At 39.3% G+C, this 24,091-nt stretch overlaps 1 protein-coding gene across 5 annotated transcripts; it reads right to left on the bottom strand.

The window, feature by feature from the left end:
- Positions 1–1,113: 1,113 nt before the first annotated feature.
- On the bottom strand, positions 1,114–24,091 carry ptpn6 (protein tyrosine phosphatase non-receptor type 6). Of its 5 annotated transcripts, none has more exons than XM_050047395.1 (16): positions 23,552–24,091; positions 23,148–23,173; positions 20,953–21,075; positions 18,307–18,501; positions 12,421–12,604; positions 11,085–11,201; positions 10,664–10,792; positions 9,247–9,343; positions 9,065–9,144; positions 8,774–8,920; positions 8,319–8,450; positions 8,053–8,207; positions 5,164–5,231; positions 4,899–5,050; positions 4,519–4,583; positions 1,114–1,375 (listed from the first exon to the last, which is right to left on the bottom strand). In XM_050047395.1, the coding sequence occupies exons 2-16, from the start codon at positions 23,153–23,155 to the stop codon at positions 1,279–1,281; spliced, it is 1,749 nt and encodes a 582-aa protein (XP_049903352.1). In that variant the 5' UTR covers positions 23,156–23,173; positions 23,552–24,091; the 3' UTR covers positions 1,114–1,278. The 5 variants fall into 5 exon arrangements, with proteins under 5 accessions (XP_049903352.1, XP_049903355.1, XP_049903356.1 ...); XM_050047398.1 differs by having other exon boundaries at positions 23,148–23,170; XM_050047399.1 differs by lacking the exon at positions 23,148–23,173.

Here is a 24,091-nt window from a genome sequence, read left to right as displayed (position 1 = left end):
TCCACATCAGAGTCTGGCCTTGAGGAGTTTCACTTTCAGTTCACTTTTGGTTCAGTTTTAAATAGTAATGTTTCAGTTAGGGTTCAGACTACCTCAAGACTAGAGGCAAAGTTTTTTTTTTTTTTTCCAGACTTATGGAGACACTCTACTGTTTAAACCCTGGGCAGCTTGTGCATAAATACTGCTCCACCAAATTTCCCAGTGCTGCCTATAGAGGCTGAAGGTCCATCTGTTTTGTTGTTGTTGTTTGGGGGCTCTAAAAACAACAGGATGTTCTAAAAACGTAATGGATGTGTCTAATTTAACATATTGCCCTAAACATCAGTGGTGTAGTAGAGACGATGTCACCGCCAGCTCCAGCAGCAGTTAGAGTTAAAAGAAAAAAAGCTGAGGTTCGCAGTTCATTCTTGACCTTGGAAACAGCAAAACACTGATAGGACTAAATCACTGTCTGAAATACTGATGTCATCAAACCTTTAACACCGTCAGACTGTCTGGTGTTTGTACTGAAACGACTTGTCAATCAGCGCAGGAATGAGAGCTGGTAACGGTCTTATCTGTGCTGACATTTGAGAAAGGTGAAAATTTCCATATGAAAAGTGGTTCAGGTATACGAAACAGAAAGAGGAGGGACTGGTGAAGTAAAATTCCTGTGCTGAAAGGAAAAAGAAATTGTCAAAAAAACAATCTGGAAGTTAAAATTAAAAACAATATTCCAAGGTATTTTTTTTTATTTGTGGTTGAGTGACATGCATAAACGGAAATGCATAAATAACAGAAGATGAACATAAAAGTGAATCATTTATTGTGACATCTGTCTGTGTTATCATCAAAATGCCGGAAGTACAATTGACTGAAAACATTTTGTTTTTTGCAACACTAAATATAAACACTTATGCTCATCTCCTGCTCCTGATGCACTTCTGTTTATTCATTTGCATCTGAATATAAAATATATATCTATCTTTACATCTCCTGCCAAACACAACACTGAGGAGCAGATAAAACAAAGTAGCTTCTATCCTAAATATCAAAGCATCCCATAAACATTATACCATCTTTGTTCAAATAAGTGAAATTAAATTAAAAAAAAAAGACAATTACACAGCAACGTGTTCACACATGTTCTGGCTTTATTCTCAAGCACTCATGTGACACATCTCATGTCAACAACTTAACTGTCAAACCTTAATTTTATTATCTCCACTAAAATACAAATTATTTAAGAGAAGAGAGCCTGCATAAATATAACAACATGACATACTTTGATAAAACTTTCTATCTTTTCTTCACAGAGCCACTTTTCTTGTCTGTCTTTGACTTCTTTCCATCCCTCTTCCCTTTTGACAGATTCTCGTAAACGTCCTCCTTGTTTCTGGAAATAGACGAGGAATAAGCTGATTAGTGATTTTTTCATTCGTGTATATTTTTATATACCAGCCAGCATTGATTCGACACAGCTCTGTTAGAAGTGAATGAGAGACGCTGGAGAGGTTAATGAGCAGAGCTGCTGCAAGAGAACGATTTAAACAGACCAACCAACCATGAATCAATCACTCAAAGCTGGCAGACAACTATTCAGAGCTCCAAGTGGGTCAAAGTTTACGGTGTTCAGAGCTGAATGGTTCACTGTTTGTTTTATTTCTCTCCTAATTAGCTAATTAGAACATTACCTAGTTCATACATGAGAGGCGTCCAGGCTGAGAGGTCATAAAAATGTTATTCAGACGGCAGAACAGAGACAAGTGGGGTGTTTTGAATTGGTTTGTACACCCCTCCCCTCCGAAAAGAATCTATTGTCTGGTTTACCTCTGTCATTCATTAAAGGGCCATTCCACTGTTTGTTTTTTTACACATGAAGTTCAGTTTATTTGTTGTAAGGAGTAAAAAGAGTTGCTCTGGAGGGAACTGTCTAAAGTCTATAAATATCAGGAGTTGCATTAAAGGAATTGTAGGATCAAGCATTTTTAAATTCGACTCATACCTAACACTAAAATGGTGTGTTTCATTTGCACTGGGAAGTCAGAATTTCCAAGTTCCCAGTCAGAAATTTTAACTCGAATACCCCATGAAGTCGGATTTCTGACTTGGAAAGTCGGAGTAACCTCACCAACCCTGACCTCAAAATCCAAGATGGCTGCTCCGTGCATCAACAGTAGTGAAAGTTTTATTAATATACTGTACATTTCTGTCTTATTTGTGTCTCCTTAAAACAGTTGTACACACAGTCTTGTCTAACTTCTATCTGTGGACATGTTGCTAAAGTTAGTGTATGTGCAAAATACAGCTTAATGCATTGTTATCAGCTGGCTAACAACATCCTGGTTTTCCAGCTTGTACTAGAACACGATCAACTCGGGGGTGACGTCATTTCCAGATCTGACCTCCCTTTTTCCGAGGTAAATGGAATGCAGCATAAGGAAAGGGGTGCATTATGGGAATCGTAGGATCCAGCATTTTTTGGCTTTTGACCCATACTAGACACTAAAAGTCATTTTTCAGCTTCTGTTGCTTTGATTTTGATTGGGTTTTTTTCTGTCTCTGTCTCTTCTAAGTCATCCATCGTTATGGAAGTGCAACACTGATTCAGTGAAGTAATGTTTTAATGCCAACAGACAGCGTGATCTCACCCCTACTCATCATATTTTGACACTTGGGCAGAAGCTACGTCGCAGAGTTGTCAGAGCATCTGGACTAAGAGGGGGTTTGGTGGTAAGTCACGTGAGCCGACTCACGTGATTAAGAAGGGGTCCACAGTTAAGTTTAGGGAACAAAAGTACTTGGTTTGTGTGTGTAGTGACAAAGGGGACACTGTACAAGTAGCATATATTGATGCCCTGGGAGTGAGACCAGGCTGCAGGGAAATTATAAATTTTCCCCATGGTGTCAGAGGTGTCATTATAGCTCTTACTAGTGCCAAGAATCGCAAATAAAACAAAGAAAGCCCCTCCACTACCCACAACACTTAAATTGAGGCCACTTTTACACTGCCTCTTCAAGGTGTGAATTTCACGCCATTATGCTGCCTAGCTGTTCTGTATAAAAGGTACGATCGCAGAATGGGGGACAAAGTCGTCTAGCCTTGAAGTCAGCATCGGAGTTAGTAACAGCACCAAAATGACATCAGTATAAACTGGACAGCCAGCAGGATGAGATCATGGGTGTCTCAGGTGGGACATTTTGACGATGTATTACGCATGCAACCCACTGTGGGAGATTTAAAAAGTAGCTGATAGCAGTTAGCAGCTGACAGAAAACAAGAACAGCAGCCAACAATGCCCACATATTGGGAAAACAGTGAGGTCATAGAGCTCCTTACCCTCCAGAGAACAAGATTAGCCGCCATATACATATATATATATATATGTATATGTATATATATAAATGATTGTTATTGCCCTGTTATTCCATTGTTATTGTTTATAAAGCGCTGCTGACGCATATGTTAAATGTCATATTAGAGGCCGCGCGGTTGTGTTACATGTCACGCCTGTCACACCTCTTTTGCGCTGTCCTAAATCACACACTGGAGCAGCATGATGCCGCCATTGTTTGGTTCTGTGTAAAAATGCAAAGGTGGCATAAAGAAGGGGCTTTTTAGCGGCCCTATAGTGTGATCTCTGTGTAAAAAGGGCTCGAGTTGACACACTGGAATTAAATTCACTGTGGACTGTTTTAGGTTTTGTTGGATCCAGATGTCCACATTTTATAGATGAAGTGCCAGCCGATGAAGAAAACACAAATGTAGGCAGTGCAGATTTACTGATCGAGTGATGTCTGGGAGCAGCCTCTGGCCCCCTGCTGGTTCGGCCCCTTGATCTCGTCAGTTGCCAGCTGCGTCCTTCCTGCCTCCTCTGCTAATTTGATCATTTCTGATGCTGTCAGCTGTGTGCCTGGTGCAGGTCTGAATGCAAACGCCCCCTTTCCTCCCTTTTGTTTCCATTTGTAATTACATTTGTGCCTGGTCACTACTATTTACATGATGTCTAATTACTGCTTTGGTTTAATTATAGGCCATTGTGAAGTGAAGAGAAGATTATAATATCGCAGTGTTATTTTGACTCTCAGGATTTGAGAAGTTTGGTTAATTTTGCATGTTGTTTCCCTGCTGTTAGGTTTTTGTTTTGTCTTTATAACCAATGATTTTAGATTTAAATTGTACGGACCCAGCAGCAGACTGGTGAACTGCCACCTCCTAATTCTTTGGAGCATGTGGCCTGGCATTACATATTGCACTTATAGGAAAATTATACTTTAAGCCTCAAATGAATAATTCGTGTAGGATAAAAAAAACAAGAAACTGAGGTGGAGTTCAGCTGCAGCTACAATGCATCCCCCCTTCCCACACAACTCCTTCTGTCTCTACAGAAAGAGACTCCTGCTGACACACGGTGTTTTTGAAAAGAAAGTAGGGCGGCAGTGTGAGGTTTAGAGTGACGATGTGAATGTATTAAGGACATCCAATTCACACACACATTTTCTTTTCTCTCGTTGTCGTACACACACACTCTCACTCACTTTGAGACCTTCCTGCTCGCTGGTTGGTGTTTGAGTTGCAGATTTCCATACTCTGTCTCAGTTTCCTGGGGAAGAGAGAAACACAGACACATTTCAGACATGACTGGGGGATTACTCAAACAGAGAGAGAGAGGTCCTGTGACTGGTTTAGTCTATGTGGTTTATTGTTTTCTGTCTCCGGGTCAATGTTCATCTCTTACCAGCTGCTCTCTGATAACATATCATTCTGTTGTCATTGAACTACTCGGCTGTGGTGTTCAAATCCGCAGCCAAAGTGCAAAGGCTTATTGACATACACATCTCCGTGTCCCTGTTTTCCCTCTGTCAATCTATACTTCAGCAACAAGAAAAGACTCTTCTTCATCTCGTCTGTTGCTCACCATGTAGGCACAGGTTTTGGCCTTAGTGGTCTGTATGTACTCGGACACAGCTAGGTAGATGAACTTGTACTGGGCCTCCGTCTGCACCATGCCAGAGCGCTGCTCTCGGACCATCTGGATGTATTTCGGGATGTCGAGATCACAGTCCAGACCTACAGAGTGAGATATGAAAGCATCGGGTGGAGTCAGTATGGAAAAGGAAAACAACTGCGTATTATGAATGCTTTTGTTTTTACTCAACACAGTATCTCAATAACCGATTTACCGATAGTGTCAATGGTCTGGATGATCATGTCGATCACCACAATCGTGCCTGTTCGTCCGATTCCAGCGCTGCAAGAATCCACAGAAGAAACAAAGTTAATATAGCTTTCTATCAGAGGCGGAGAGGAGGGGGGGACATCTGAGGCCCCAGCCCTGATTTTTTTCTCAAATACTCCAAATTCTTTAGGTTTTTTACCTATAATCCTAAAACTTTATCACCATTATCATTCAGATGATAATATATGCCCATGCTGTTTGTCCTATGTTCCCTAAAGTTATCTAATATACAGTAATTGAGTAAATGGTCTTCTGTTGGCCTAATATTGAATTCAGAATATTGTAGACCACATTTACTCGGCATTGTTGAGGATCCCTGATTTGCAAAAATAGCAATATCAGTCAATTTTTGCCTCTTTTTAGGTGGCAGGAGTGAAAAATGGTCATCGTCTACTTTTGTTGTGTTAAGGTTTCAAAATTATGAACACAGTCAGAAAATAATTGGACATAAAATAGGATGTCGACTCTACAGGATGATTTTCTTTCTTTGGCAACTATCATGTTTTCCCTGATAATGTTCAGATTTTTAAGTATCTCAGAAGGCTTGAAAAAAAAAATCCCCGCACCCCCAGGTTTGGCCTGAGCCCAAAAATGTTTACAAAATGTGGCTCCGCCCCTGCTTTCCATCAATCAAGACATGTGAAACAAAACTGAACATCATTAACTCTACTTACAAATCTTAAAGTCTATGTTAGCTGCTCTGTGTCAGTGAGGTTGTACATGCTAAATCCTTATGCTAGCATGCTAATATGACAGTGCTAACACACTGTTGTTTATCAGATGTAATGTTTACCTTGTTTACCTCTTAGCTTAGCATTTTAACTTAAGCTGCAAATATTAAATGATCAATTAGTCGATCGAAAGAGAATTAATTGCCAATTATTTGGATAACTGATTAATCATTTTGGTCATTTTAAAAGCAGAAAAAGAAGATTCTTCAGGATTTGAACTGTTAGTTGGACAAAAGAAGCAATTTGAAAATGTCACTTTGGGCTTTGGAAAATTGTGATGAGCATTTTTCACAATTTTTTGACATTAATCATGAAAATAATCAGCAGATTAATTGAAACTGAGAATAATCCTCATTTTTACATGCTAAAAATAACTCAATAGTTTAAAACACAAAGCACAGATGAGGCTGATGGGATTTAAGTGGGTCACATGTCAAAACTGTTTGGAGCAGTTGTATAAAGAGAAAGTATGGGACATCTTAACACTGTGGTGCAGCTTTGTGAACATGCTTACATACCAAAATACTTACACAACAGTCATATAATCCTTTGAACAACAAGTTTAAAAATAAAAAAACATAAGCAGTCAAAGTATCCATCACATCACACGGGGAAAATTCCAAAAGGATAAACTGTCAGTTGACTCAAAACCTTTTGTTCGGCTACTACTAATCTTAATCCTGAAAATATAATCATTTTAATCTTAAACCTCTGAGTGTTATCATCTAACTTATGATTATGAAACCTGAGCTGGGTAAGTGTAGCGCTGTGACGCTTTTCACAGCATTACATCACATCAGGAACTGAGAATTTCATGTGTTTGGAGTCGGCGGTATTGCATAGTACCAAAACAATTAATTGATTAGTCAGTGTACAGGAAAATTAAATGACAGATTTTGATAATCAGTTAGTTGTTTGAATTATTTATTCAGCAAAAAAGGCTTAATACCCGCTGCTTCAATCCTCTGAAAAGTTAGGATTTTTAAAAAAAAAAATGCTATTAAATGGAATATTTTTCAGTTTTAGCTGTTAGTCTGTTAGTTTCTTCATAGACTAAATGACGAATCTGTGTTTCCAAAAATGTTTCACAAATGAAGTAAATTAAAATAATCATTAGTTGCAGCCTTAAAAAGGACAGTTCACCCAAAATCAAACATACATGTTTTTCCTTTTACCTGTAGTGCTACATATCAACCTAGATTGTTTTGGTGTGAGTTGCCGAGTGTTGGAGATATCAGCTGTAGAGATGTCTGCCTTCTCTTGAATATAATGGAACTAAATGGCACTCAGCTTGTGGTGTTCAAAGAGCCAAAAAATGTCAACCGCAATGTCTCTTTCCAGAAATCATGACCCGCTTACTCAAGTTAATCCACAGACCTTGTTGGGTGTAGAAATAATATCGTTATAGTTCCTATATTTCAAATTCAATTTCCAGCGGGCATTATCAATAGGCGCAGACCAGCATGCCTCTGGACACAGTTGGATAGACATACAACCAATCAGAGTGTGACATGTGATGTAGCACAAAGTGACATATGCAAGCGCTGCCTAGTTTGACAGTCTGATCTGAATTTTGTGAGCCTGGTGTGTTGCGTTGGACAAGGCAGACTGGACGTAATTACAGCTAATAGGAGCAGGGAGATGTGTAACAGGTCACTTTTAATATCTGTTGTGGCTGTGAAAACCGTTGTGAGTGTCCCGGTTTGGGTCAGGCACCAAGGGGGACTAGATGCATCTGCTAGAGCAAATAAAACATGAGCTCACAGATTCACCTGGTTCTCAGGCCAGCATCTCACACTGGAACAATCTAGATTGATAAATAGAATTACGGATAAGAGAAGAAATTGGAATTTTGATTTTGGGGTTAACTGCTCCTTTAATATTTATATCAATGCTCTAAGGAAAATTTGAGTGTGCTTAAGGCTTTTACGCAGGTGTCATGCAGGGGTGTCGCTACTAACTTGGGGTCCCATAACAACATCTCCACAACAATAAATAATTCGATCTATAGTTTGCATGTTCAGCTCTGAGGCCCCACAATCATTATATTTGGTCTCCAACCCTGGTGTCATGAGGTTTTTGGCTCTGCAGCTGTCTCATACCTGCAGTGGATGATCATGGGTCCAGCATCCGGGAATTCCTCCTGTTTAGAGTTCACTTGACTGAGGAAGCTGAGGACAGCACCTGGCTCCTGAGGGACGCCGTGGTCAGGCCAGCTCATGTACTGGTAGTGCCAGATGGTGCGAGACTGCTTTGGCTGTGAAAGAGAAAATTTTATGGGATTAGAATAATAAGATCAGAGCCCTTGTGAAAGCTTTACATCAGTGAGTGTGTGCAGTGAGATCAGAGGTCGGTGTTTGGAGGTTACCTGGTCCATAGGAGCAATCTCCAAAACTCGGATTTTGTAATCAGCAGCTTCCCTCTCTGAAACAGCGGACACTATGTACGCACCCACCTCCTTGGTGCTCTCACTGTCGGGCCAGTATGGCACACATTTATTCTGCAAAAAAATAAATAGTATATTGCATATTTTTATTTTGTTTAGTTTGTTCAGCCTCTCACACTTTGAAATACAGCAGGAAGCAGCACTTCAAAATAAGAACTGTGCTAAAAATTGTTCCTCAAAATAAAGTGTGACTTAATATGTTCACCAAGCTTTTTATGATTATTATAACAATAATAACGACTATGTTTTGGAGGAAACATCATTAAATATGTGTAATAAAAAACAGATATTTTGATGCTGTTAGTATTTTCAGAGACAAAAGAAAACACACACATAAAGGCTAAATCTGCTGCCATGTTTGCTGTTTTGATACTAACCCGCCCTTTCTCGACCTCTCTCGTTGTCATGACGATCACCCTCGTATTCTCCTGCCATACCATCTGCCAGAAGTCGTTGACAGTTGTTGCTAGGCACCCCTGGGTGGCGATGTAAACCTTCTGCTCTCCGGCCTCAAACAGGTTGTTCTACAAACACACAGTAAACCACTGAACGCTGCTCAGTCAACAAACAACATTGACCTCAGAGAAAAAATAAAAAGAACGTGTGACAGCTTTCTGTGTTGTGTTTTTGTTGTTTGGTGTTACTACTGTGTGAGGTCAGAGACTTACTCTCACGTAGTTGGCGTTGATGTAATCTGAACCCACAACATCAGGATCAGTGTCCTGCAGGATGACCCTGGTGTCATTGACTTGTGGATGGAGGGAAGGACAGAAACATTTGGTTAATGTCAGTGCTGTCATGAGATTTGGTTAATTAGAGAATAATGATGTGAAGAAGATTATAGACTCACAGGGAAGAATATTCTTGTATCTGTTTTTGCTCTTATTTTCAGGCCTCTGACCCTCCTCTCGGCTCTTCTTCACCTTTGCCTCAAACTTTTGAAGAGCCTGCAGGAGAGAAAGACGACTGTTTGATACTTTCTGTGTCCCAAATTTATACTATATGCTAACACTATGCAGTACATATCTGTGTGTGTGTCTGTTCCACGTTTTTCTCCTCACTGACTTGGTCAATCCATGTGAAATTTGGCACAGTGGTAGAGGGTCATGGGAGGATGCGAATGAAGCAATATTGCATCAATTGGCCAAAGGCGGGCACTATAGCAACCGATTGAAATTGCAAACTTTGAATGGGCATATCTGATGCCCCGTATGTCGTAGAGACATGAAACTTTGCACAGAGATGCCTCTCCTCATGAGGAACAAATTTGCCTCAAGAACCCATAACTTCCGGTTATATAGGCCTAGATTTTCAGCCATTTTGATTTTTTTGAAAAACACTTCAAATCGATCTCTTCCTAGGAAGTTTGACCGATCTGCATGAAACTCGGTGAACATAATCTAGAGTGCAAGATGTTCCCTAGTTTCAGTGTCCTGATTGTGAGGATGTGTTGCTTTTCTGTTTAATGTTTTGTATAATTAACTGAATATCTTAAGGTTTTGGACCATGGTGAAGGAGTCACACTGGGCTCTAGGAAACTGTAATTAACCTTTTTCACAATTTTCTGACATTTTATAAAACAAACAACTGAAAAAAATAATTAGGAGATAAATCATTAATAGAAATAATCACCACTTGCAGTTTTAGTTAATTTTGAGTTTAGAAGCTTTTCCATCTTCTTTTACTCAGAAATCGGGTGGGGAATTTTGTGTGTGTGTGTGTGTGTGTGTGTGTGTGTTAGTCAGTGTTTTTCTTGTTTTATTCTATTGATGTATATATTGTAGTCAAATTTCACACTTACAGTTTTAATTTTAATTACTTATGTACTAGTTTTTCTCATTTTCTCATTTCTATTTTATTTTATTGCTTTACATTCTTCTATTTCATACTCTTATTCTTACTTATTATAATTCTCTATTCTTTATATCAGAGTGACTGTAATGAATCGCAGTTTCCCCTCAGGGATCAAAAAGTATTTCTGATTCTGATTCTGATAAGTAAAGTCTGAGTCTATGTGATATGACACTGAGACATGGTTTACTTTACCACCACAAGATGGTAGTATAACATCTCTAGTCCTGCTCACAGTCAGGAAGTAAGTCTTGAGACGTTAACGGCTTATGGACAGTCAATTTCTTATCAGATACCTGTTGAATAATTTACTTTTTCCCACTCTAGGACCACCCTGTGATTCTCACACCACAGATTAAAGCATTATGGTGAGAACCAGTCACAGGGAACATAACCAAGGCCGGGTCAAGTCTTACGTCAAACTCCTCCCAGAAGCCCGCCTTGCTCTTCTCTCCCTCGCCCTCCTGCTGCTGCTGTGCGGTCTGATCCAGCTGTTTCACTCTGCTGTCGATGTCTGCTGCGTTCACTCTGGTGGAGTAATACGGCTGCAGAGGACAGACAGATAGAGACAGGGAGACACACAAAGAGAGGGGAAAAAATTTATAATAAAGATGAAAGAAAAAGACGAGCCAATGAACGTAATCCACATCATCATCATCATCATGAGTAAGGCCGCATTAAGACAGAGCTGTGACTAATATTTCCTATCTGTGGGCTGTGCTGCTCGTCTTATAAAACAATTCTCAAAGACCTGTTTCTGGTTTTCACCTTGTTGAGTTTGTGGTACAAAACTAATTGATGCGTTTTATTTCCATGAGTTGCATGTGAAAAGTTCACCTGTTTGAGATGCACCCAGTTCCCAGAGATCTCCTCGATGCCTTTGCGTTTGTAGTACTCCACCAGGTCTGTCAGCGTGTCGAACAGCTCTGAACCTCCAACTGTGTACCTGTCATTCTGAACACACACACACACACATATATCAATCTGGATAAACACACACACACACACACAGGGGTTATGCCAAATTGTCTGGTGTAAAAATAAAGAAGTTTCAAAAGAGAAACAATCATGGCCAAAATGAAAACAAGTGTGCTCTAACAAAAGAGGATCTCATCATATCCTTTAATCAAAGTGGAAATGACAAAGCCAATACTAAAGTTATTTTTGTGGCGGACTGCTTTCCAACACTTTACTCAAATAAATGACACTGTTTTCTGGCCATAAAATCAATTCAAAGGCATGAATATAAACTGATGTATTCAGCAGTTTGCAGACTCTGCAGGTCAGAGTCGTGTGCTGACGGGAAACTCGCCTAATCTTTGCCACGTGCTCATGAAAAGGCCTTTGTGACCCTTCCACTAATCTCACATTAATCTTCTGCACCCCAGCGGTGCACAAAAACAATGGCCTTTATTCAAATGAGGTCTGAACGGTGTTTTCTATGAGGTGAACCACTGGCAAAAAAACATGCAAAAGCCCTGATGATGACGGAAAGACACAATCTAGGAAAATGAGACTGAGAGGACGCGGTGAGACCTGTTGCTGTCCCACCACCAGCAGTCGAGTGTATTAACACCAGGTTTTGGGTTTCATGTATCTTTATTTGGTAATGAATATCTGAAGTAAACCTGTGCCTGACATTAATGAACAATAGCTGAGTTGAAAAATGAGCAACAGTCTATTATTGCACAAGGCAGGGGAAATGAGACTTTATACCGATTACAAAGTGCGACAACACAACTGCGGGAATACCCCTCAGTATTTTTACATGATGTGAATCTGTTTCGGGGACTCCTAATTCTGAATATTCAAAACAAGAGACTGACCGAAAACAACCCCCAGTTTCATGCACCCTTTATCTAGCATGCCACAGACACTCACATGGTCACATGCTGAGACACACACACACACACACCTGAGGACAAGGGCGTAGGTTTTGCCTCAACTTTGGCGGGGACACATAAAATGGAGGGTTTGGGGGTCCTCTGGCAGAAAATTTTTTCCTGCATTCTGGTGAATTGTTATGCATCAATTTGTGCCTGTTCTGCATTAATGTATGCTGTAAATGTCTAGTTTTGTCAAAATAAAAGCCCCCTGTTCTAACTATTAAGGGGGCATGTCCCCTGCAACCCCCTCTAAAAATCTACCCCTATACATGAGGACAAGCACTCACCTGACACATTATCTTGATGTGGGAGACCCTCTTTCCTCCCGTTTTGCTCTTCTCGTCTGTCAGAACTGAAAGGACAAAGTCTCCGGGCTTGGAAAGTGACTCTCTGACCAGGAAGGTCCCCGACTCGTCCCGTGCACCCAGCAGCTTCTCTGCATTCGGCCCACTCAGGTGACCATGGTACCACCTGAGACAAAAAGGAAGTGATGCTTCACACTGTGTACACATTTCTAAAGATATCAATGCCGTGAGCTACATTTAGGTTTGTCTGTGGTGACAGTTAACAGCTTTAACCTACGTAGATGTTTTTAAGGCAGTGACGCCCACACTAATTTTTCATAAGCGTGTCCAGATGGGGCCACTGAAAGTCTTGGGGTGGCTCAACAAAACCAAAAGCCGTAACTGAATTTTAAGGATTCGTTAGGCTCGTTAAAAACTATGTCAATGTTAGAGTTAATGAATTGCATAATAATATATTTTGGTTTCTTATTTTACAACTCATATTACTAATAATCTGATGTGCACAGACTAATACTGGTACAGTTTACACTTTAAGTTTCACAGCAATCCTGTTTTAATGTGTATTTGTACGTGTTAGACGATTTACTCTTCTTCAAATAGGCTGGTTGTCCTTCTCCACAAAAAGACAAATACAGCTTTAATTTGAAGGAGTGCATTGACTCTAAGGGAGAAAACTTTTCTAGAAACAAGCCTTCTCAAGTTAAGAGGAGACTCCTGGGTATCCATAGAACCCATTTTCAATCAGGCATCTTGAGATGAGAGTTAAAGTGACCCCCTTTAAAAATGGGCATGCTTTCTATTTCCTTGCCAAAATTTAGCCTACATTTGGAACCTCATTTAGCCCCTTTCCCGGCAAGCTATGCAAAACTGCTACCGATAGATGCCTCAGGTCATCTAGTTTCACAAGATACAACTAAGTTTGCACTAGCTTAAAAAATGAGCACGTCACAGTGCTTTAAGGTTTAACATTTTGCAAGCAGCAATTAAAAAACAAAAAATATCCCTGTTTTTTAAAAATTATTACTGCCTCCTGTTTACTGTATGTGAGCAGTGTACCGCTAACACTGTGACTGTTAGATGCATAAGTCTATTTAAGGCTAAGTGGTTGTCAGACGCTCACTGATGTGGTACTCCGGACTGCTCTCTACACTGAGAGTAGAAATAGAAAGCCGCAACAGAATCAGGTGCTTTGGGTGTATGGTTAAAAACAGCATGTACAGATGTTGCTGTTACAGATAGGTTATATTTCTGTCCACCACCGTGTACCGAGTGTGTGTGCATGTGTGTTTTTGTGGAGTGTGAGCGTAAATTAGCAAAGGCACACATGGCCGTGTTGGCATGTGACTTAATTTTAGGCACTGTTCTCGATTTCTTCTTCTACACTTCCTGCTTTGTGGTCGGAAAATTTCTGATGACAGATTTCGTGGCTGAAGAGGACAAAGTATTTATAGCCTGCCCCCCCCCCCCCCCCCCCCCCCCACTTCTTCGATATGTAACAACCACAGAAGATACCCCCCATACACACAAACACACCACCTCCCCATCACACACTGCGTCTGCTCTCCTAATGTCTTTTTGCACATGGTTTTTCAGGTTCGATTCTTTGATTTACTTACTTGTGAAATCAGTGTATGCTTTTATAGAGACTGATAGTTTTTAATTGCAACAGGTTGCATGAAGCAATGAAAAAAGTGGTGTCCAAACAGCCTGTGCAGGGGAATAATTCACAGAGTACTGCACAGTGAGTGGACACTTCAGACATTTCAACCATGCACATCTCGCACTAACGTGCAATCATGTCAGCCATGTTTGTTCCACCTATAACCTCGATGAAAAAATGTCAGCGTGTTAATGGCCACACCATATTTATCCTCCTTTCTGAGAAAAGATAAGCTGCCAAATACATGAGATCGATCATAAACTGTGTGTGTGTGTGTGTGTGTGTGTGTGTGTGTGTGATCATGCGTTGAGATGAGAAAGAGAGATTGGGTGAGATGAGGAAGACAGCAAGTGAGCAAGAACATGATGGAGTGTGCAATAGAGGAAGACAAGTAGGGTCTGGCCATTGCTTTCAAAAGTGTCAAAACTTAAAGTTTCCAACCGCAGCAACAAAAGGGAAGTTAGAGAAACGAACAGAGAGAGAAGGACGAGAAGGAGGGGGGGCAGAGGGTAGAGCCTCCAGCTAGGGTTGAGCAAACAGTCACACACACACGATAGAAAGTAGTGTCCTCCTTGACTCATAAAAGGAGTGCAACTGTATGAGTTTATCACTACTTGTTGGACATTAACCTACTTTAAGAAGCCTACAGTTGCACAATGTTTCCAGCTGGGAGGATAAAAGCTCCATCAATAATCAAACACCACCTCCAGCTGTAATGTCATGGAAGTTACATTCACAATGTGGGCAATTCACTATAAAAACACTGATGTGTTTTTTAGCCTGTATTTGACACACAATAAACCGATTTATATCTTGTTCACAGTTGCAGCCTGGAGGAGGCTTTGATGTGGTCAGCTCTGCATGCAACACAGACGTAAGAAAATATCTGTAAAATTATCTAGAAGCTATATTTAGCAAACAGACTCTTGCGAGTTACCAACATCTCCTATCAAAAAACTCAAAGTATCACAACAGGAATGTGCACCGCTGCAAATCTAGTCCTGTATCCGGCGTACTTTAAAAGTTTTCAAGTCTCAATTAAAAAACAAGAGTACTTTCTGTCAGTATGAAGATGTTAAGTAAAAGGCAGTGTGTATTCTAAGGATTGCATTGCTTCCAGAAAATTTGACGAACATCATAATGCTCTGTACTGAAGAAACAAGTTTGTCGAAAAACAGCAAAGTTGTTCCTGTAAAGTTTAATATCGGAGATACAAGAGTTCTCTCAACATAGTAGTATATTTCCTGAGTTTATCTAATGTTAAATTTTAAATCTTAATCTGCGAAGCAACCAGTAACTACAGCTGACAGATACAGAGAAAGGTGGTGAAGTTGAAAGCACAGCGATTCCCTCTGAGAGAAAACGGGACTTGTGGGACTCCTGCAAGTGTGAAAAAGGAAGCAGGTATTTGATTCAATGTGGAAATGCTCTTTAGACTCTCCGTTTTGGAAACAAGTGATCTAAAGTTTTGTCAGGTGGTTGCATAAACCATTTCCAGGATCTCCACATCTGAGTTTATTAGGAAATAGGTCTCTCTGATCACCGGTTACAAGCGAACATAAATTTAGAGGCATGTTGTTCTCTACTAGGGCTGCATTTAATAATCTGTGAATCTGTCAGTTATTTTCTTGATTAATCTATTAGTTGATTGGTTTATAAAATGTCGGAAAAATGTCGACCTGTATCAAAAATATTCAGTTTATTGTCTGTCTGTCTGTCTGGAGGCTGGAATCAGAGAATTTTGACTTTATTTTCTTTAAAAAAAATTACTCAAACTAATTAATTGATTATCAAATTAGTTGGTGAATAAATGTATTGGTTGACAGTAAATCAATTAATCATTGTAGTTCTATTTTCACCATTACAGGATTCACACAAAGTCTTTGAATCACTGACTGCAAGGAGTAATAATTATTACAGGAATTCCTCAATTTTTAATTTACATAAAGACGGAAACATAATAGGTTACTTTTTCTTTATTGGAAATATGCCGCTCCATATTTGTTAGATTCATGTTGTATTTATTTATTCATTTTTTGGTTTATTGGTCGGTCTAACGGCAAGTTTTTTCTGTGCATTATTGTGTTGGAGCCCAAAAAGGTCTTTTGCTCACAGTAACCTCACTTTGACATGAACAATATTTGCAGAGTCACAGATTTTGAAATGTTTAATGAGGGAGAAGGAGAAGACGTAACTTAAGCTGATGTAGTATTTTTTTAATGTCTTAAAATGTGTCAAGGAGGCATCTTAAATAAAAAAAATGTGCATAAGTATTTCCATCTGGAATACAGCAGAGAGAAGCAGAGCAGGTATATACAGGGTGTCTCCAGGTATCAGACGCTTAAATTTAATCCTTTTTAAGACCTTTTCAAGATAATTTTTTACCAACATTTAAGAGCTGTTTTTTTGTTCAAGCATTGCAGGTAAGTATAAAGGTATACAGTATATACGTGGTCCCGTGAAGAGGTAGGTTTTGTGTAGGAATATGGTTTTAAGAGTTAGTTAGGTTAATCTCCATTTTGCCAACAGGTAATTGTAAGTATAAAGTAAAAAGACAGTTTAAGGTTCAGTGCTGGCTTTAAAGATTTGTCACATCAGATATTTTTTTATGTCATGATTTTATGACTTTTTATGATTCATTTCATCTTTTTATTTTAAGGTTTATGGTACAATTAGTGGGCGGTGGATCTGATGGAGAAAGACTATGGTGAGTTCTATTTGATCCACAGCACCACAACTGGGTGGTAGCTGTGGGCTGGCACAGACAATACCCGCAGTGAGATTAACTCTTGAGAAGACATTTGGTTAATCAATGTCTGCTGGTGAGTCAGTGCCCGTTTTATAGGCTCTGATTGTCAATGATGTCACAAGGTTTAAAAGGTGACACAAGAAGAAACACTATATGAGATTTCGATTAATAGGATCTCAAATCACCACCACTTGTTCATGTTTTAAACTGCTTTAAATGTCCTTTTATATTGAATTGCCTCGACTGTTTTATGTCCATTATGTCTATTTTCATGTGAAGAACTAATTATATTATTATTTTTGCTATTATCATATTATCATTATTAATTTATGTAGAAAAGATTGACTCATTATGACAAAAAGAAAATAAAAAAATTAGAAATTAAATTAGATTTAAAAAACAAGCAATTAAGACCTCACAAATTCAAATGTAAGACTTATTAATGACTATTAAGAGATTAAAAGACTTTTTAAAGGAATGTACCAATAACTAATTATTTGTTTGTCAATTTGTCATGCCGTGATACCTTTAATTCATGCAGAAAACTTCACCAGAAAGAAAGCAAAACTATATCAAAACATCCTTTCACAAACTCTCACACAACTTGTGCAGCATAATCCAAGTTTCATTTATCCAGTCATATGCTCAGTACTTTCCAAACACGTGCATTTCACTAAAAAACCTTAGTATTGGAGTTTGGCTTTGATGAGTACATGGGTGAGTTTCATTTTCAGTTCAATTTTAAAGAGTCAGGATTTAGTAAAAAATGTACGTTTCAGAAGAACTGAGCATACGACTGGTTAAATGAGACTTAGATTATACTGTACGAGTTGTGTGAGAGTTTGAAAAGAGATGTTTTAATACAGTTTTGCTGTTGTTAAAAATGATCCGCAATCAATCAGTCAATATGTTTGCTGTGTTCTGTGGTGTCATATGAGAAAAACAAAGTTGTCTTCACGAATCCAAGGTAATAGGAGGTGACTAATTGATTTACCGAAGGTCATTTTGTGGGTGAAATGTTCCTTTAAGTACCTGCTGACACCCTGATAGTCTCACGATGAAATATTCAAGAAATACACTTAAGTGGATGAACTTTGCTGCTTCCCACCTCTGATAATATCGACCCTGATCACATGTAATCCATCAGCTGCAGAGACAAAGACGCTTCTACACCAAAGTGTATTATTCAAAAGCTTCAGAGGCTTTGAATAAAACACCTTCACCCCAGAGGAAAAGGTTTGCACCCCATGGAATAACAAGCCTACAAATGACACTTATTACCCCCATTAAATAAACAACTGTCAAAGGAAATAATACTCATCATCGCTGACTTAACCACCTAACCAAACACTGTTAAACTTAACCCGAGAGTGTGGGTGGAGGGACTGAAGAGAATCCGGTGAGTGTGGGCCACATTAACCTACAGGGGGTTCAACAAAGAGAGGTAGGAGTGACAGACCTCTCTGTGGTGGGGTCGGAGCAGTTGAGAGGGTATCTGAGCTCAATGACGGTGCCGTCCTTGTCCTGCAGGATGCCGTTCTCAGCCGTGTAGTACTCCACCAGCTCTGACAGGGTGGCAAACTTCTCCCCGCCGTACAAGTCATAGAAGTCTCCCGTGTTTTGGATGCGGATGTGGGTCACCATCTCGCCCACTCTGAGGAGATAAAACAGTCAGGTCACACGATAAAAAACCTCCTAATGGCAGTTAAGAGAACATCTCTGTGTCAGGAGTTTTACGTGTGAAAGGTTGAACAGCGCAATATATTTCTTCAACCTTTAGTTGCTTTAAATGTTTAAGTGTTCAGCCACAGATCAGATTCTCACAGAGCTTTATTTGATTTTCACAGGCTGTATTACTGTATATGTTCTATATACAGTACATTCTGTATATAGTAGCTCTGTTTGTCTATGACACATACATGTGATCTTTCAGTATCTGCTCTCTGTGTTCTCCGTCATGCGAAGACTGCAGTTAATATGGTAGCTCTCTGGCTGCCTGAGCTTTTATCAGAGTAATATGTGAATGTGGAGTTTCCTCTTATTATTTAGGAGCAGAAATCTAAATTTTAACGTGCATTGTCTTTAGTAAAACTTAATTTGGAAAAAAAATGTTAATAATTATTCTACATTCGGTAATAACAATAACACTAAGACGACAGAAAAGTGAAGAAAGTATCTGCAAATGTGGAAAATTCATAATTTTTAAAAAATTTGTCATGGTTTGATGCATTTTTGAGCCAATGTCACAAAGTCTGTCACAAAGCGAACACATCACATTCATATCATTTGAAGTGGAAACATACAACTGTGCCCCCCGCTAGCATTTCCAAGTGGTATTATTGTTGGCACCGCTATCGTCAAGACAACTAGATCACTTTGTATTTTCGTCAGAGCCCAGCAACAACCACACTTTCCACAGTTACTTTGGTTACTCAACCATCCGCCATTTCCACTACTGAGGATAGTAACTGCAAAGATCTCACATTGATACTCTTTGGTGACTGGGGATAGCTACTGATAGCTACCACGGAAAACAAAATGCTATCCTCTTCCTGTTTAGATTGCACAATGGTTGACGCACTTCCTTTGTGCCATAAATTAAGCCTTCATTTTCAAGAGAGATCGTACCCGGTGGCAGACAGAACTGCATACTGAAAGTGAGGCTTATGGAGAACCAATCTAAAATGCAGATAGCTATTCTATAGTCATAACATTGTGCAATCAACAATTATTTTATAATCATATGTTAAAGCAAAAAACTATTTCCTCTTTAAAGGCTCCAGTCCACTTGGCGTGTTTGTCTGTGGGGCCAAGGAAGGCACTCATGTGAACATGAGAACGTGTAAAAACTTGTTGTATTTTTTTCTTAATCTGCAGAAATGATTGGAGGGTAAGGCAAGTACGAAATACTTTTATTTATTTTATCACTGGTGGGGTCCATTATTCAGAATATCTGCAACTGGGAGCGCTGGTAGCCGAGTGCAGCACATGCCACATAAGGGCAGCATCCTATCCTTGATTCCAGCCTTGGGACCTTTGTTGCATGTCATTGTCTCTCCCTCCATTTTCAGTCTGCCCCTTCACTGTCATCTCTCAAATAAAGGCAAAAATACCCTCCCAAAAAAACTTTTACATCCTGCTAGCACTACTGCTGCTGCACTGTGATCAATAACCCACTGATCTCACACATGTAAGTATTCAGAGTTACAAAATAAACAGCTGCGCTGCTTCCTGTCTTAAAGGCCTGAACAGAAATACCAACACAGGAACCTCAGTTCTTACAATATACTGTATATCTGCATAATAGTAACCCAGATATATCTGTGAATCTCGAAACAGTTGAGTTACTCAGTTTAATATAAGTACAGATGCAGTGCATTTACTAATCTAAACGCTGACCTCTTTAAACTACAGACTGGTGTACTGTGATCAGTATTTAACTTGATACTAAACATCTTTACATCAGTTAAACCTCATGAAAGACATGTTATCATTAAATGAGCTCAGTGTGTTGATTTGGAGCTACTTAATGTGTACCACACATCATTTCATTTATCACACTTGACTGCATTTAATTTGATTGATTTAATGTTGTGTAGTACTGCGCCTCATCTTTATTCTGTTAGAATTCCATTTTTAACATTTTTAAGTGGCACAAATTATTTTAATTTCACTTGAGTGTTTCATATTGTGAATAACAACCAAATCAACTACATCTTAGAGCTGGATAAGTGCAAAGGTGTCAACATTTATCTGTACTGACACATTCATAGATGCAGGGTGTGATTTTATTGTACCCACAAGGTGCAGTGGAAAGTTTGATTTCAATCTACGCAGAGAAAGAATATCGCTTTTCCAGCACATTAGGTTGTAAAACAGTTCTGTCATAAACAGTGAAGTTTGAAGGCGGCAGATGAGTTTCTGAAGTAAATAAAAATGCAGTAAAGGAAAGAGTCCCAGGACGATCAATCAGATTCTATATTAACACAATTTTTTTTGTCAGTTATGAGCTTAAAGGTTTACTAACACTTTAGTTTTAAAGTGTGATTTCTTCTCATCTGTGAGGTTAAAGAGAGATTTGTGGTGTTTTTGCAAACGTTATTACCTGACAGAGAGGGAGAAATCTCCCACGTTTTTCTTGCTGGGTCGAGCCAAAAAGCTGCCATGGATGCCTCGAGTCTTCAGCATGTCCTCGGCCTGCAGGCCTGTGATGTCTCTGTGAAACCACCTGCATCGACACATATGCATACACAGTAAAAATACACTCAGTGTGAACAGAACTGCACTGAGCTGACACACAGATAAGACTTTTAAAAATATAAACACGTACGCCTTGACACACAAACATCCAAGTACACACACCCAGTATTATTTCCTCACATTCAGCTGAGCACATTGCAACACAATAAGTACAAATTTATTTTGACAGACCAAATATAAGATAAATGTGCAACTAATTCAGTCTTTCTTAATAGAAATCTACAATAGTTTGTCATTATTAAATCTCCACTGCAGTAGAGGCCGGTCTCAGCACAGTCTTGTCTCATTCTGACATGATTAATTAATCAATCTTAAAGGTGATTGGCAGAAAATTTACAGTTCTTATAATCATACAAATAATTTTGCCGGTTAAAGTCTTGTAAATGTGAAGATTTCCTTTCATTCTTCCATTTTTCTGTTTCATTTAACACCCAGGAATTAAAACATAGCTGTGTTGCGGTAACTTGTGGCGAGTATTTGGCATTATTTTTTAAATTTTTTTAGATTAAACAATTCATTGATTAACTGACAACATAACTGACACACAGTTTCACTTGTACACCACTTTTTACATTCTTAATATTCATTATAGAAACTGTATCTTTCATTGGGCTCATTCTGCGGAAACACAGCCCTCACTATAGACCAGAATGAACATTATGTATTAACTTCTAAACACAAAAGACTAAAATGAACCAATATATCATCTTCACCTCTGGCTCAATGAACGCCCGCTCTCCAGAATAGAATACCACAGTAACAGCTATCGTCACATTACACTGTACATCTTATATAACCCAAAATAATCCACTAAGCTACAGCTCACAAGCCCTTTCAGCAACACTGTTGACTTCAGTTGCTCAGTGTAACACAAGTGTATCAGTTCACACTATATATCTATAATTTTATCATTTCCTGGAGCCGTCTGAGGTTGGAAAAACTGTTTTGGTCAAGCTCAGTTCACAGCCTCTTAGCTAACACAGAAAAAACCCCACAGAGAGCTGTTTTTAAAGTCTGGTTGAGCATTTGCAGGAGAAAATGATCCAAATGTTCAGTTAACTACAGGCTGTTTGGCATTATAAGAGCTTCCCTGCGACCCAGCCTGCTGCTTTCAACTTTAGGTATTAAATAACTTCAGCTATTTTCAATATTTCTGCACAGTTTCAGGGTGAAAATGTGCAATATAAAGCTTAAAATATGTGTATTAGGGGTGAGAAACATTTGTACATTTGTGTGGAAAATGTATCAATACATGGACACCTAGTATGGATTTTTTATTAGATAAATTACCAATATTGCAAATACAAATTACGCTTTTAGTAGCATCGTAGAGTAATAAAGTTATTAGCTTTTCGGATACACTTTGCTGCAATGAAAATGACTTAAGTGACTGGAAAATGTATCTTATTAGATAAAGCAGAAGTTTTTCTTTAAGGATATAATTTGCAGTAGAAAATAAGTAATAAACCGCAGTATATGTTATTGCAAAACATTTAAAATCACAGTAATATTGTATCATGGCTTAAGTATCGTGAAAATATCATATCGTGGGGCTTCTGGGGATTCCTAACCCAACTTTGTATTCACATCTAGACTGTTTGCACTTGAATATATGTTTCCTCTTCAGTTTTAGGTTCCCACAAGAGAGCTTTTATACAACAAACAGGTTAAGAAAGGAGATTTGAACAGCACAGTCACATAAAGAAAGATCCGTCAACTCAAGCTAAAAGGGAACCTTGTCGAGAACCTTTAAACAGCGTGAATGTTGAGCATACAAAAAAAAAGGTGTTTCTTACTCAACCACTGAGCTAAAACATCCTTTATGACACATTTTCTTTACGCAAACAGACACAGAACAGCACACATCACAAATCACATGATAGAGGAACAGAGCAGGACCAGGCGACAGCTGGGGAAAGAAAGAGAAGGAGGAATGGAAACAGAGAAGTTGTCATCACGCCTTGCATAAAAAAACACAGAGAGCACGACCAGAGTTGACGAGCGGAGCGTTACATTGTCCAGCGGGGGATCTTGACTCACCGAACCATGTTGTATCTTCGCTTCTTCTGGGACCAAAGAGAACGGAGAGTGATTGGTGAGAGTTGTACCTGCACATGTGCAGACTCACAAGCATGACCACAGTTTTTTTTGTCTCTAATTTGGTAAAGAAACACCCAGTTCCTCAATACTTCCTCACTTTACAGCAGTGCACCAAACACAAGATAACCCACTTTTCTCCTTTACACACTTGCTCTAAACTCTGACACACACATCTGTTATCAAAAGCATCGACTCTATGTCTCTGTATCGCACCACATTCACAAACAAACCCTCAAACTACCCGCACTCTCCTCCTCCTCTCCTTCTATGCTTCCCTCCACCCAATCCTCTTCTTATATCCAACCCCTCTCTCCGTCCCAATAGGAAAGCAGGTGAACACTTACTCTTCTCAGCTGCTTCTGAAAACAACTGACACTCGCCGCGACGCTCGGACTGTATACGTCTGTCTCCCCTCCTCTCTGTGTCGTTCTCTCTCACTCGCTCTCCCCTTCCTTCCTTTTTACATCTCCTTTCACAAAATAGTGAAAGCAAGACAGGAACCAAAATAGCTGACAGGCCGGAATTCCTCCAACAGATAGAGACGTGTGTTTTTTTTATTGTTGTTTTTTATAGACGACCAAAACAAAAACTCATCATATTTAAGAGCAGAGTAGGTCTCGAAAGGACTCTTTCAGTACTTTCAGTGCAGGTGTCGACGCAGAAAGGATGAAACTGTTCCATTCAGCGGTGAATCATGAGTGAGAGTGTCCGTCCAGTGATTCCACCTCTGTTACAGGAATAAAAAAAAAAAACCAAACGAACGTAAAGTTTGAGCTTTGCGTGCCTTTGTGAAGAAACCCACACCTTGTCTCTCAGTCAGACATTTCCAAAGCTTTTCCCCTCTGCCTGCCCACCTGTCTGCTGCCACCACCGTGTATTAGTTC

The sequence above is a fragment of the Epinephelus moara genome, chromosome 6 (assembly GCF_006386435.1).
Source record: "Epinephelus moara isolate mb chromosome 6, YSFRI_EMoa_1.0, whole genome shotgun sequence".
In the NCBI taxonomy this organism is placed as follows: Eukaryota; Metazoa; Chordata; class Actinopteri; order Perciformes; family Serranidae; genus Epinephelus; species Epinephelus moara.
The sequence above is the reverse complement of the archived record's forward strand: the minus strand, read 5'-3'. Positions and strand labels throughout refer to the sequence as shown.